General features: G+C 42.4%; 1 protein-coding gene across 1 annotated transcript in view; it reads left to right on the top strand.

The window, feature by feature from the left end:
- The first annotated feature begins 760 nt into the window (after positions 1 to 760).
- The window catches only part of glra1 (glycine receptor, alpha 1), a 209729-nt gene continuing 195108 nt past the window's right edge, over positions 761 to 15381 (top strand). The window contains exon 1 of the mRNA XM_075482019.1: positions 761 to 2135. Coding sequence (XP_075338134.1) covers positions 2065 to 2135 — 71 coding nt within the window. The 5' untranslated portion in view covers positions 761 to 2064. The remainder of the gene's footprint in view (positions 2136 to 15381) is intronic.

Here is a 15381-nt window from a genome sequence, read left to right as displayed (position 1 = left end):
ACCTTCATCAACACCAAAACGAGGCTGGAACTCTGCTCACAGGACGCAGCAGGGGGTAAGAAGATGTTCAGAAATGATGTTGCTGATATGGGATGTTATACAGCTTCATGTCAAAAGAGGCGAACTGTCCCTTTAAGTAGCGCAAACACAAAGATACGAAAAGCTGAAAAAAATCTAAACTTTTGTCTTCTTGTAGCTTCCTGGACGGATTTATCTGCTGATTTTCTTCCTTTTTTCATATTTTGATTCATATCCTGTAAAACTTTTCTTTTTTTCTCTCTGTTTTACTTCTCATAAGTATAAGTCATATAAGTCAGTATATAAGTCATAAGTTTGTCACATGCAGAACACTTTGGGACTGCCTGATTAAAACACAAACTAACGCACAGCACCCCCCCCCCCCCTCAATCTGCCGAAGGGACTAAAGATGGAAATTAGCCATTGGCTATAATCTTGCATATTTACATGTATATGTTCATTAATATGTATTGTCCCGGCTTTAAATAAATAATTAAACTCAAACTCACTCCGCGTGTCTCTTTAAGAGCACCAAAGGGCTGGAAGGTCAATCTTAACTCAACTTTAAGTTCAGTGATTTTTCTCCTCGGGGAACTCTGGATGAGGCAGAGCTCGTGCTCAGCTCCTTTAGTGACGCCTCCGCCGTCCAATCATCTGCCAGCTTCAGCACCGCGCCGGCCAATGGCAGCGTCCTGTGGGCGTGTCCAAGCGCTGCGAGGTGCGTATTTTGGAGTTTGGTAAATGACTGCAGCAGGAAAATAGTGTCGGAGCGCACCACGGCTGGCCCCGCTGTCTGTGCATCAGTGCGTGCGTGTGAGTGAGTGTGCGCGCCCAGCAGAGGCCAGTGTCATGGCAGAGGGTCCACATCGGTCCGGCACGCAGGTCTGCGCGCGGTTTTAACCCTGTCATCACTCCAGGAGGAGCGCGTTGGGTTTTTCTGCGGAGCGGGACCGGCGCGGCGGGGGGAGCGGACGCAGAGCGCAGCGGCGGCGGGCACCGGTGCGTCTCCAACTTAAAGCACCACCAGACAATGGGAGTAGCTGAGCCGTGCTGCTGCAGCGCCAACTACTACTACTACTACAACTACGCGCCCCTGGGAGACAAGTGCGAGAGGAAGAGGGGGAAGCAGCAGCAAGAGGAGGAGGTGAAGAAGGAGAGGGAGAGGAAGAAGAGGAGGCAGACCGGCTCTACCTGCAGACCTCCCTCTCTGAGCAGCAGCAGCAGCGCCGGGACTCCCGCAACAGCCGATACGCACGGACCCAGCGCGCCGCGCCTGCTGCCCCGGGGATGCGTGTGAGCCGCCCCGCGGACCCAAGAGGAAACTCTCCGTGTGCTCCTGCTCTCTGACCGAATCCGGGGATTACAACACACATGCACAGTTGTTCTCAGTCCTCTGGAGACACTCAGATCCCAGGTTTCCCGCAGCCAAACAGCCCGTTATCTCTCTCTCTCTTTCTTTTTTCTGAAGGAATATGTCTCAGTTCACCTGCCGCGGAACGCACGGACCGGACCTCAGAGTCATTTGGGTGTAATTGTGTGTCAGTCAACAGCCTGTGAGCTCTCCTCTGAGACCCGAGACCCCCTCCCTCCCCTCCGGTCCCCCCTTTTGTCCCCCCTAAACAACACAACCTGGACGCGCCTCCTGCCCGCAGTCCCGCTCTGCCTCTGTCCGTGGTCCTGGACACATTTTCGGCGTGGATTTAGTGGATTTTTGCCCCTGCTCCATCCCGACGGCTCTGGAGGTGTGAGAGCGGACACACGAGCATGATTTCACGGGGAGAGAAGTCATGAGCACCCGGCGGCTCGGCACCGGCGCACACGGGATCTGAGACCCCCACCAGCCCCCACACAACACGGGACATTTTCGGCTCACCTTGGAGGTCACAAACCACAACCACAACCCCCCCTCCCCTCTTATCCTCTTCCTTCTCCTTTTCCACCTCTGAAAAATTTTCATTTTTCCAGAGGGGGAGTTCATCTACTCGAGAGTGTGAGACCCCCACCCCTCCCCCCTAAAGCAACACCTCCACACCCCCTCCAAACAAAATGAGACTGGCAAAAATGTGCCGACTGAACGCGCTGGGGATCTATTTATGGGAAACAGTAGTGTTCTTCAGGTAAGAGGCATGAAACGGGCTTGGTTTGTGATGAATAACAAAGTTTAATCTGTTTAATGGAGATTCTGATTGTTTTGGGAAAAAGGAGAAATGTGGAGTTTAGGGGGAAACTTGTCAAAGTTGTCTTTGGGTTGAGTGAGTTATTGCTCATGAGTCCTCTGAGTGAAATTAAGCCTCTTTGAGTCCAGTCAGGATTTTATCAGGTGAAACTGCGACCACTAGTGGGTGGCCTGGCTTTGAGATGTCAACAGGCATCCTGAGAGGAAAGGAGTCTCTTTCTTCTTCTTCTTTCCCCTTAAATGTGAATGTTTTTATCCAGAAACGCTGCAGGTGGGATTCATTTCTCTCGCTGAATCGTTTCCTTCTCTGAAAGTCTTTGTCCTCCCTTCCTTGTTTTTAAAGGGACATTGTCAGATTTGGGTCATTAAAAGCGGGGCTGGATTCATTCTGCAAAGCATAAATATGTTCTGCGTTGGATTTTCTGTCGTGCAGTTTCTTCCTTTCTGTGTTTGTGAGGTCGTGTCCGGCTGATCTGCCACCTATAAGCAAACCCACCTCACATCTTGTTGTCTCCAAAGATGCCTATTCATCCATCCAGGGCCTCGGACATCATGTGCTCAGATGTCCTGCACCTGATAAATCATCATGTGAAACATAGTTTAAGCTAAAGCTGCTGGGGAACTACCAACATTCAGCCCAATCAGGAGATTTCAGCCCCAGATTGACGGTAGAAACTAAGGAAATTGAGAAATTGTTGCCTAGTGTTTTGGTTTTACGTGTTCTTTCTTGACTTTTGTGTAAAAAAAACTAAACTACTGTTAGATGATTGATAATTATAGTGCTTGTGGACGCTGTCACAGCTCCTGCTTTGGGTTCAGGTTCAGGTGAGCAGAGTTCCAGCCTCGTTTTGGTGTTGATGAAGCTAGTCCGGCTAGTTGGCTGGGGTTTAAAAAATAAAGCGTTTTGCTTCTCAGAACAATATGCGTTCAACAGAGTAATACATTTGCATCACAAAATGGTTCTCCAGGAAAAAGTCAGAGCTCACAATCTCTTGGTGCTATTTTCTCTCCAGCTAGTCCGGCTAGCGCCATGTATAAAATATATTTTGAATATTTTTATATAATTTTATCAAATATGACATTGTTTTAATATATTAAAATAGATTATAATTTTAATAATAATATTATTATTAACAATAATGATTATTATTTCATTATTATTAAATGATAATTTTATATTATTTATTAAATGATAAAAATGATTAAATAATAAATTAAATTCGTATCACTGCGTGCACTGAAGTGCAGACCGAAAAAATCATCATGTGACATAGTTTATGCTAAAGCTGCTGGGGAACTACCAACATTCAGCCCAATCAGGAGATTTCAGCCCCAGATTGACGGTGGAAACTCAGGAACTCGAGAAATTGTTGCCTAGTGTTTTGGTTTTACGTGTTCTTTCTTGACTTTTGTGTAAAAAAAACTAAACTACTGTTAGATGGTTGATAATTATAGTGCTTGTGGACGCTGTCACAGCTCCTGCTTTGGGTTCAGGTTCAGGTGTTTGTGAGTTTAGGATGGAAGTTGCATCCTATCCAGAGAAATGTACGGATACGAGTTATTCTGGAATCTCTCGGTCTTCTGTGATGGTCTGAGTTGGTGCAGATGGAAGAAGCTATGAAGCAGTTGGATAGATTAAAGGTGTGCTGTAGCATTAAGCGAACTGTCTGATTGGCCGAGCTGGGTGCAAATCTGTATCTGTGTCTGTCTGTGAGATTAATCTGAATAACGCGTTTAATTCTGATTAAACAAATAAGATCTGAACAACAAGCAACATGGCGTTCATTCCATGAAAGGTGCTTTGGGGATATTCTTTCAGAACATGCAGAGAAGCATGATGGAGCATTTAAGCCTGATGCAGAAGGTGTTTTGTACTGTGTGCACTGTTGAGTCTTTATTTGCTGCTTAAAGAAGATCTAACTTCTGATATCAGATAGAATTGTCAACATGGTTCATTTAGTTTCCAACTATATCATGTCACATAGCATCCACTCTAACAGATTTTCATTGGGGAGTGGGACGTTGGATTTTCCATCACCGATGTCTAAAGACCTCGATACGAAGCTTGACGATGAAAATTTAAAAAAAATTGTACTCAAGTAAAAGTACTGTTACTTCAGAATAATATGACTCAAGTAAAAGTAAAAAGGATTCATCCAAATAATTACTTGAGTAAGAGTAAAAAAGTGCTCGGTGAAAAAACTACTCAAGTACTGAGTAACTGTTGAGTTACGTCTGATTTATTTGTTAACACAAGCATTCAATCAGACAGACAAAGATACTAAATAATCATCTTTAGGCCAATTAGAGTTCATCCAATTGATCAAATAAATTAAAATGAATTTATTAATTACAAAATAGCTTAAATTAAAATAATCCAGGTAAATTCAAGAACTTCAATAAAAAATAAAAGAGACTTAGGAAATGTTTAAAACATATGTAACCCATATGTAACCTAAAAACCAAACATTCACCTATCCATGGGGGGAAAAACGAGTTTAGGAAACTTAGCGCTACATGTTTCCTCAAGTTAGATGTTGAGTTTCTGCTGAAATGTGCGTTTGTTTTGGTTGACACAGAAGACACATAATGTAGCTGCTGTTTCTCACTCTTTGTAAGGTAAACATGCTTTCAGTATGAGGCCTCGTCTGCGTCTTCATTTCCCACCGTTGGTTCTGACATTTTTCATCTGTTTCTTTGTTTGTTTGCTACGACTGCTAATGCTAAAGCTAACCCGTCCCGCCGCTGAGATTGAGTACGGTCACGTGACCAGACTGCACGGCTGCGTCTGATTGGTGGAACACAGTCAGGTGGTAGAGCCTTTGGCGGAAGTCTCTCTCTCTGTCAGAATAAAACATTAAAATGAGGCGTACGCGGGGGGATAAAAATAATGAGGCGTAGAATACCAAAGAGGTAAGAAGAAAAGTAACCAGCTCATTGTAGCCTAATGTAGCGGAGTAAGAGGACAGTTTCTGCTGCACACATCTACTCAAGGAAAAGGAAAAAGTATAGAGATTTAAAACTACTCCTAGAAGTATAATGTTTTCAAAAACTCAAGTAACTCGTTACTACCCCCCTCTGATGATGGCGTTAGGCCAGCGTATGGCGCTGTTACGGTAATTGTTCGTCCTCAAGCAGGCTGAAATTTAATGTCAACACAAATTAAAAAAAAGAACCATTGGTCTTTTATTATTTGTGGGATTTCTGTGCAAACACAACCGCACTTTATGTTTTTGTCAGATGAAGATGATTTATCCTCAGTTCTTTGTTTAATGTTCAATGTAGAAACGATTCATCTGAAAAATCCTCATTGATGGAATTATCAGAGCTTGAGTGTAAATATTATTTTCTGGTTTTCTTTCTCAGCGCCCACAGTTTTTCTCTACAGCTGCATATTTTTGATCAAAATGTAGAAACATTTATTTTCTCTGGAACATTGGGCCTCATGCAAGAACATTTTCCTGCTTTTATTCTAAATTTCTCACTTTTTTCGTACGAACACGCCACGTCAGATTCAACAAGCGCTCTTAACTTCGGAAAAAGTGTGTAAACGACCTGCGTAAATGATGAATATCACCCGTGCGTATTTAAGGGCACGTGCACGAGGATAGCAGATTTGCATACTCCACGCTCTATATGAATGAATTGGATTATTTTGAAAATAATTATGATTACAATGAATTGAATTCCAATTGGCTTGAATTGGACTTTATTATCTAAGTGCCTTGAGATGAAATTTGTTGTATTTGGTGCTATATAAATAAAACTGAATTGAATTGAATTGAATTGAAAACGCCCAAAATGATACCATATAAGGCTGTGCTTCCTCTCTCCTGTGCCAGGAAGTGTTGAGTCATGAGAATGGCATTAAGGTGCAAAAAGAACAACTTTAGGGGCTCTGAGACTGAAGTTCTGCTTTCAGAGATCCAGAAAGAACAACTTTAGGGACTCTGACACCGAAGTTCCGCTTTCAGAGATCCAGAAAGAACAACTTTAGGGACTCTGAGACTGAAGTTCCGCTTTCAGAGATCCAGAAAGAACAACTTTAGGGGCTCTGAGACTGAAGTTCCGCTTTCAGAGATCCAGAAAGAACAACTTTAGGAGCTCTGAGACTGAAGTTCTGCTATCAGAGATCCAGAAAGAACAACTTTAGGGGCTCTGAGACTGAAGTTCTGCTTTCAGAGATCCAGAAAGAACAACTTTAGGGACTCTGAGACTGAAGGTCCGCTTTCAGAGATCCAGAAAGAACAACTTTAGGGGCTCTGAGACTGAAGTTCTGCTTTCAGAGATCCAGAAAGAACAACTTTAGGAGCTCTGAGACTGAAGTTCCGCTTTCAGAGATCCAGAAAGAACAACTTTAGGAGCTCTGAGACTGAAGTTCTGCTATCAGAGATCCAGAAAGAACAACTTTAGGAACTCTGAGACTGAAGTTCTGCTTTCAGAGATCCAGAAAGAACAACTTTAGGGGCTCTGAGACTGAAGTTCTGCTTTCAGAGATCCAGAAAGGAAAATCTGTTATTTTTAGCAGTGTCAGCAGTGGAATTACGGGACCTGCTAAAGCCAAGAAATGGGAAGTTATTACGAGTGCTGATAATTCTGTGTCACCTGTAGTTCGTAATGTTACGGAAATAAAGAAGAAATGGTTTGATATGAAAATAGCTTTAAAAAAAAAAAATGTCTCGCCATGGGCAGGCGCTCGATGACTGCAACTAAAGCCGTGCAATCAGTTGTTTCTCATCTTGATGGCATTTCGATGGGGCGGTCCATGAGGGGGGTCTTCTGGCACCTTCTGGTCTGCCTGGGCTGGTTCAGGTAGTAGGAGACCCTCGTTCATGGCAATATTGTGCAAATCTGGCATGCCTTCCCTGGGCTATAGAGCAGTTTGCCCCCCGCTGTATGGAGTCCCTCTTAATTTGTACTTGTTGGACAGCGGTGTATGGGAATCTGATGTATCCAAGGGTGGTGAGGACCTGGACGTGTGGTGGAACTAGGTTTGATCGGCGTGTTTCTCTCTGGAGTCGTGGCTCCAGCAAGCTGCATATTTGCAGCAGCACAGTCCTTGGTGATCTAAATCACGATATCGGCCATTTGTGTGTCTACACGGTCTCGGAACACACGCTCTCTTCCAAGAGCCTGACGCGCTAAGGCATCCAAAAGTAGCAAGACAGCCGCTGGTTACACTTCCCATTGACCTTGTTATATACAGAGTCAGATTAACCTTCAATTAGTGCATAATTTAAGTCAAACAGAATAATGTCAGCATTATTATGGGGTATAATGTATATATTTATTTATGTTTGCTTCAAAGTAATTAAATGTACAATCCATTAGTCAAGCAAACTTGATTGGAATAACAGCGGACTGTTTTAGGAAACTCCTACGACAGCTCTGGATCACTCGTAAATTCTGTTCGTACCTGAAAGAAAACTATGAAAAGATTGGTGTATGTGCAAATTCTCTTAAATCCCTGAATTCTGTGTTTGGGTGTTGTGTTTCCAGGACGCGATGCAGAAAGAGGAAGACTTTGGTGAGAAACAGGCCAGGCAGACGAGCCACGTAGTTACAAACCCAAAGAGAAGATGCTTTTATCAGCTGTTCTAACACGGTCGGCAGGGAGAAGCCTAACAAATTAACGGCTTTTAAATACAGAAACACGCAGCTGTGTGCAGGCTGGCATATCAGTCTGACCTCCTGTCAACTGGCATGGACACTTTCGCATCAGTCACTGACAGAGAAAAGCCCGTAAACCTATTTATTTTGGGGCTGGGGTGCCTGAGGGATGCCCTGCGTTGGGCCTAAAGTTAAAGTTTGTATGAAGTCAGAAACCTGGGACATCATAGATGCCATCTGGGTCAAATTCAGACCATTTAAATAACTTCGTTCATTGCTTTATGTTTATCTGAAACTATGTTTTCTACCTTTTCCTGTTTTATTTTAACTGATTATCATTCATACAGCTGAAAATATTAATAATACAATACAAGACTAACTTCTGAGGCTACTTGAGAAGTTTAAATCTTTTTTAATAGACCTAAAAAGGTTTAAATGGCTTTGCAAACATTTTTTTCACGGGCCAATAGTGAGTAGCAGCAGTTACAGATATTATGTTAAAAATAACGGGGTTGTGAATTGAATAGTTTTTACATAATTCAGCAGGTTGCAGCGACACATTCACCCCTAAAGATAAAGATCGGTTACGTTTCACGACTGCATCGGTCAGCCGGGTGCAGTGGATGCATTTAAAGCTCTGAACCCTTCCACAGAGCAACAGGAAAAAACACGATCGTTCTTCTAACCTTTATGTCTGCAAAATGAGTCGCATGTCGAGCTGGATGAAGTGTTCACATTCTCTGTTTAGTGTACTCAACCTCCATGATGTCTTACATTATACATGTTATACCTGTTATCGTGGTTATAGGCAAGGCAATTTTATTTGTAGAGCACAACTCAAAGTGCTTTACAGCTACATAAAATCACAAGAAGCCAAATAAAATCATTCCAAAAAATTAATTAATTAAATTAAAAGCAAAGAGTGCATATTAAATACTTTCATGTGTCATATGCACAGCTAAACAGAACTGTTTTCAGCCTGGATTTAAACATTGTCAGAGCTGAAGTCTGTCTGACATCTTCTGGAAGACTGTTCCAGATGTTAGGAGCATAAGGCAGGTTTATCTGTACAGCAACAATTCAACTACAAGGTGATTCAAAGTGCTTTACAGAGACATTAAAACAGTAGAAATAAAAAGCACGATTAAAATTTTATACAAAAAAGAAAGAAATAAGAAAATCAGATAAAATCAGGAGTTAAAATGTGATTAAGTTTTGAAACTCCAGCTTCAGATTTGGAGCTTTAATGGACTTTAATACACTGAGTGTTTCAGCTGATCTGAGGCTTTCTGGGAGTTTGTTCCAGACATGTGGAGCATAGAAGCTGAATGCAGCTCCTCCATGTCTGGTTCTGACTCTGGGAACTGACAGAAGACCGGATCCAGATGAGCTGAGGGGTCTGGAAGGTTCATACTGGGTCAGGAGGTCCCTGATGCATTCTGGTCCTGGACCATTCAGAGCTTTACAGCAGTCTAACCTGCTGGAGACAAACGCATGGATCAGTCTCTCTAAGTCTGCTTTAGACACTATTCCTTTGATTCTGGCAATGTTTTTTAGATGGTAAAAAGCTGCTGATGTTACTGATTTAATGTGGCTGTTAAAGTTCAGGTCTGAGTCCAATATTACCCCGAGATTTCTAACTTGATAGTTAGGTTTTAGAGAGAGAGTCTCAAGGTGACTGATAACACTTTCTCTTTGTTTCTGTGGGCCACAGACAATGATTTCAGTTTTGTCTGAGTTTAGCTGGAAGAAATTGTTTTGCATCCACACGCTGATTTGTTCGATGCAGCGACACAGTGTATCTACAGGCCCGTGTTCTCCTGCCGTCAGTGACACGTAGATCTGAGTGTCATCTGCATAATTGTGGTAGGACACATTATAGCTGCGTATTAGCTGGCCTAGTGGAAGCATGTACAGATTGAACAATAGGGGTCCCAGGATTGACCCCTGGGGAACCCCACAGGTCATAGCCATTTGGTCTGAGACACAGTTACCAATTTCAACAAAATATTTCCTGTCCTCCAGATAGGACTTGAACCAGTTTAAAGCACGACCAGAGATTCCCACCCAGTCTTCTAACCTCTGTAATAAGATCGCATGGTCAACTGTGTCAAAGGCAGCACTCAGGTCCAGCAGAACTAAGACTGTGACTCTACTTGCATCTGTGTTCAGGCGGATGTCATTTGTCACCTTGATCAGAGCTGTCTCAGTGCTGTGGTGGGGCCTAAAGCCTGATTGGAAAGTATCAAAAGCATTGTTAGACAGGAGAAAGTCACCAAGCTGTTGGTATACAACTTTTTCTAGGACTTTGCCTAAGAATGGCAGGTTTGATATGGGCCGGTAGTTGTTCAGTACTGTGGCATCAAGACTGCTCTTCTTTAGAATTATTATTTATTATGTATTAATGACAGCAGTTTTTAAGGCCTTTGGAAATGTTCCAGTCTGGAGTGAGATGTTGACTAGATGAGCGAGTTGTGGTAACAAACTGCTCAGCACAGACTTTAGGAATCTAGTGGGCAACTCATCAAGGCAGCACGTTGATGAACATGTCATGGTTATACATGTTATGGTTATACATGTTATGGTTATACATGTTATGGTGGTTATACATGTTTGGGGGTGTTGTATTTTAAAAAATGAGCATCTCTAAGACAAGCGCGGCCTTATGAAAGTAGCAATTAATCTGCATTACGATTATTAAGAGTTTATTTTTGTTAATATTGCCCAAAACTTGTGACTAATGGTTCTGGTGTTAATGCCTTCTGCCATAAAAGCTTTTACCACTGTTCATTTCTTTTTTCCCAAACACTAAATGTAGTTGGATGGTGTGAAGCTTTGATATTGTTGTGAAATATTGATCCCTACTAAAAAAACAACTTTCTTTAGGACCAAAAGCACCTCAAAAGAGCCACTAAAGGAGCCTAAATTATAAGATAATAGTGTATGTTTGGTGTGTAACTCCTTGGTCTGTAGTAGTAATCAGTGATCAATAACTCCAGCCATCAAACACAGTAAAAAAGCACCTCAGAATGTAAAGCACGGTAAAGCATAGTGTTTTTTTCCTTTGTTTCTGGGATGCGATCTGTTTACCTTTCTGTAACTCACACTGAATTCATGCCGTATGCAAATGGAAACCATATCATTTGGTAATGAGTTCTGCGAGCTGCTTTGTGTTTCCAGGCTGCGGGTACCGTGCACGTTTCCCTTCATTGCATTATGTGTGGATATTATTCCCTGCATGGCCTCAGAGGTATTTCATTATGTAAACTATCCAAAGCATTTTTCCACCTGCTGCAGAGACGTGCTCATTTCCACTGACTGAGGGAGGCGTTTACGGCTGGAGCGGGTGGAGGTTCGGGGGGTTCTGGAGGTTCTGGTGGGGGCGGCTGCAGGAGCTTTGCATTCAGCGCGCACTGCTCACTTAATGAAGCAGAGTCGGATTCTGCTGCCTCAGCTCCTCGGGTCCGGACTCTGCAGTTCCCCGGCTTAATTGATATCTCTTTCCCCTTCGTTCCGACCCGGGCCCTCCACACCTCATTCCACATTCAGCCTTATTACTAAACATTGATTAGCTCGTCAATGGCCGGGGTCAGACCTGATGAATACACATTTAATGCTTGCACATCTCTCTTTCCTCCCTTCCTCCTGCTCCCATTATTCATTGAACGGACAGGAACGGAGAGCTCAGAATTCAGATTTAGATCAGAGCAGAAGGGGATGTTCGTCTCCGGAAAACATTTAGTCCCGTGTCAGGATCAAAGCCGGGATTTTTCCTCAAAGAAGGTATTAAGAAGGGGAGATAAAGCACCGAGTTGCCAGCACATTTTAGCCCGTTTCCACCTTATATGTATCCCATCAACAGTTTTGTCGTGTCTCAGATACAGATTTATATCAAACTGATTTGTTCCGCAGTGAAGAAAAAGGAAACTGATTAAAGAAACAGTAAAAGATCAATAACGTATGAGCTATACTGCATGCTGACCTTTGTATTTCACACATTCTGACGGATTTAAGAGAATTGAGACAATCCAGAGTTAAGAAGTTAAGATCATTAACTTCTGTTAACCTGAACCAGCAGCAGCCGACGCCTGATTTAATCCAGTTTAGAGATAAAAAGGAAAAGAGTTTTTTATTCTCGTTCTGGTTTAGCATAAGAAAGAAATTTAATTTAATTTAATTTAATTAAAACTAGGGCTGGGCAGCGATTAAAATGTTTAATCTAATTAATCACATGATTTCCCTGATTAATCACGATTAATCTCATTTGTACGCAGAATCCAAAAATGAATCCAAAAGTAGTGTATAGCTTTTAGCATTTAGCTTTATTTTAAATGTGCTGCCATATGAATGAAAGTGCCATAACATTTGTTGTGCAAACACACTTTTAACATCAGCATCTTTCTGTAGTTTTTATGTAGAAGCCTCGCTCCACTGTCTGTTTCCTTGAATGACTTGCTGCTATCAGTTGTGTGTTTTGCCTTTAAGTGATATTTTAGACTGGAACTACTACGCTGAGAAGACAATTCAACTTGGCAGTAAATGCAGCCAAAATATTTTTTTTAAAATTTATTTTGAAATACGTGCTTTTATGTTGAAACCAGTAAAACAGGAAGTAGCGCCGGTTAGCTCCGTTAGCTTCACACCTGTAGCGGTGATGTTAGCTGCTAGTTTATCTTTATTTTATTACTCCATGCTTCGTGGTGTTTGCTGTAACTGTGTGAATGTGATGCATTCAACAGACTTTTACAATAATAAAACCTGCGTTAATGCGCAATAAAATATTCATCGGCGTTAAATAATGAACAAGTTAACGCAATAATAACGAGTTAACTCGCCCGGCCCTAATTAAAACCCTTCATGTTCTCACACAACTCCATCAGAGGGAAAAACAACGATTTCCTGGCGTTCAAATGTTGATCTAAGAAATGTTGCGCTGGGTTCAAAGTGCCTCAAACTCAATAAGTTCTCAAATCGAAGAAATCATTTGTTCAAACTCTGAAATACGACTCATAAATCAAATCAAATCAAACGTTATTTATATAACTAACAGCTCATTTTTCTCCGACCAGTTATGTTTCAGTTCATTATTTAACCATAATTCACCCTAACTCTTAGGTTAGGTTTAGGCACTAACGTTACGTGTTTAGGGTTGGGAATGAAAGCTAATCTTTAAGGATCAGAATTAAATTTAATTAAATTTGTGAATAAAGCCAGAAAGACGTTGTTGCTTGTGTTTGTTTGGAGGACAGTCCCCACCTTTATGGACCAGAGAAAACAGCAGTTATTTTGGATGTTTTACTTGATGCTAGCAGCTAACTGGCTAACAGGCTAACTTCATGTGCAACAAACCAGTTGGATGAGCAAATGTTTGGCTTCTGTTGCTGCTGATGAGCTCAGGGTTTGGCAGTGTTGTTCCATATTAACTGTCACAGTCTCATTTTCAACCCAAAACATGAGTCAGAACCGAATGTCAGACTCTCCTTTGGGCCTGACTCACATCGTCTACTTTTATTGACTGCTCAGGCAGGGATGATGAATCAAACGGGTCAATGTTGCATTTAGGGAACGCCAACGCAAAACACCGGGACCAGCAGGGACCAGCAGGGACCAGCCGTCAGCCAATCAGAGTGATTGTCAGCACTGGCATCTCTGCTGTGTTGCTGTTCTACCAGACAGGAGGTTATCGCTGATGGAACAGCAGAATCTGTTTAGTTAGCTGATGTACAGAAAGCTCTGGGTGTGTTAATCCACACATGGAGCGACTTTATCACCTTATGCAAGAGAGAAAAAAAGAGTTAAAAGTAGGACTGGGCAACGATTAAAATGTTTAATCTAATTAATCACATGATTTCCCTGATTAATCACGATTAATCTCATTTGTACGCAGAATCCAGAAATGAATCCAAAAGTAGCGTATAGCTTTTAGCATTTAGCTTTATTTTAAATGTGCTGCCATATGAATGAAAGTGCCATAACATTTGTTGTGCAAACACACTTTTAACATCAGCATCTTTCTGTAGTTTTTATGTAGAAGCCTCGCTCCACTGTCTGTTTCCTTGAATGACTTGTTGCTATCAGTTGTGTGTTTTGCCTTTAAGTGATATTTTAGACTGGAACTACTACGCTGAGAAGACAATTCAACTTGGCAGTGTTTACAGATGACTTTGGTTCTGTCGACTCCGCCGTCTGGAAGAACTTTAAAATGAAAATGGCCGAGTAAAAGTTCTGTACCCTTCTCCATGTTTGGTGGATCCGCCGATTACTTTCTTTTCCGGTTCCACAGCAGGCTGCAGCAGACTTTTACAAAATAAAAGCCTGTGAGCAACAGATTTTTACAAAATAAAAGCCTGTGAGCAGCAAACTTTTTATTGATCATTAATCAATAATAATATAATAAAATTAAAAATAAATAAATAAAAATAGAAAAAACAAAACATAAAAAACAATATTAATAACATAAATAATAAAACAGGGGGGGTCCGTGGCGTAGTGGGCTGAGCAGGCGCCCCATGTACAGAGGCTATAGTCCTCGCTGCAGCTGGCCCCCGGTTCCAGTCCCGCACCGGACGGCCCTGTGCTGCGTGTTGTTCCCCCTCTCTCTGCCCCCTGCTTCCTGTCTCTGAACTTTCCATTAAAGGCACAAAAGCCCCAAAATATAATAATTAACAAAAAAAAAACTGCATTAATGCACAATAAAATATTTATCGCGTTAAATAACTACCAAGTTAAGGCGATTATAACGAGTTAACTCGCCCAGCCCTAATTAAAAGCCGTCCTGTTTACGCTTTATGTGAAATAAAGAAGGGTTTGAGGGTCAGAGGTGAACTGCAGGAGGCTCTCTGTGGGGTTTTTACAGCTTTATTTGTCGCAGTGCATCTGCACCAATCAAGGCATCAGCAGCTCTCCAGATCTCAGCTTCTCTCCCAGAAACAAAGCTCCTTTCTTCTTCCGCTCGTTTCTCATCCTCTTCCCGGTGATAACGCAGATTGATCGCCTCTCTTGTTTCTGGGTGCTTGCACAGATCGTTACGATACGCTCAGGCGGGCAGCGGCTCTCAGTATGCAAACGATTCATCTTCGCTCCGCACAGAGTGTTCAGAGGGAGACCTTTTCCTCTATGGATTCCCACATTCAATAAAAAAACCTTTTTGTCTCTCAAATGGAAACGGAGAGCGGTCCATATGTGCAAACACCGAGCCTGAACAGAGCGTGGCCGGTCTTCAGGTGTGAGACCGTGGAAGTGGAACGCATCGGTTTCGTCCAAAGGGACGGTATATAATCCATACTTTCTGTTAGCCCGTGCGAGCCGCCGGCTGATGAACGGCGGGCGGCTGCAGGGTCACCTTCAGCCGGCCTTGATGAGGCAGCTGCATGCCCGGACCTCCACACGCCGTCGCAGCGTAAATCAAATCCGACTCGACCGACTCGAGAAGTAAATTGTTTCAATTTAGGGAAGGTCACATGCTGTAAATTATTTCAACTTTATTTATCAGTCTTGATATTGAAGTGCTTATCCTTGGTGGGCCTGATGAAAAATGGCAGAGGACAGACGTTCCTACAGAGGTGAGGAAAAAGATG

This window comes from Odontesthes bonariensis, chromosome 13, assembly GCF_027942865.1.
Source record: "Odontesthes bonariensis isolate fOdoBon6 chromosome 13, fOdoBon6.hap1, whole genome shotgun sequence".
NCBI lineage: Eukaryota > Metazoa > Chordata > Actinopteri > Atheriniformes > Atherinopsidae > Odontesthes > Odontesthes bonariensis.
The sequence above is the reverse complement of the archived record's forward strand: the minus strand, read 5'-3'. Positions and strand labels throughout refer to the sequence as shown.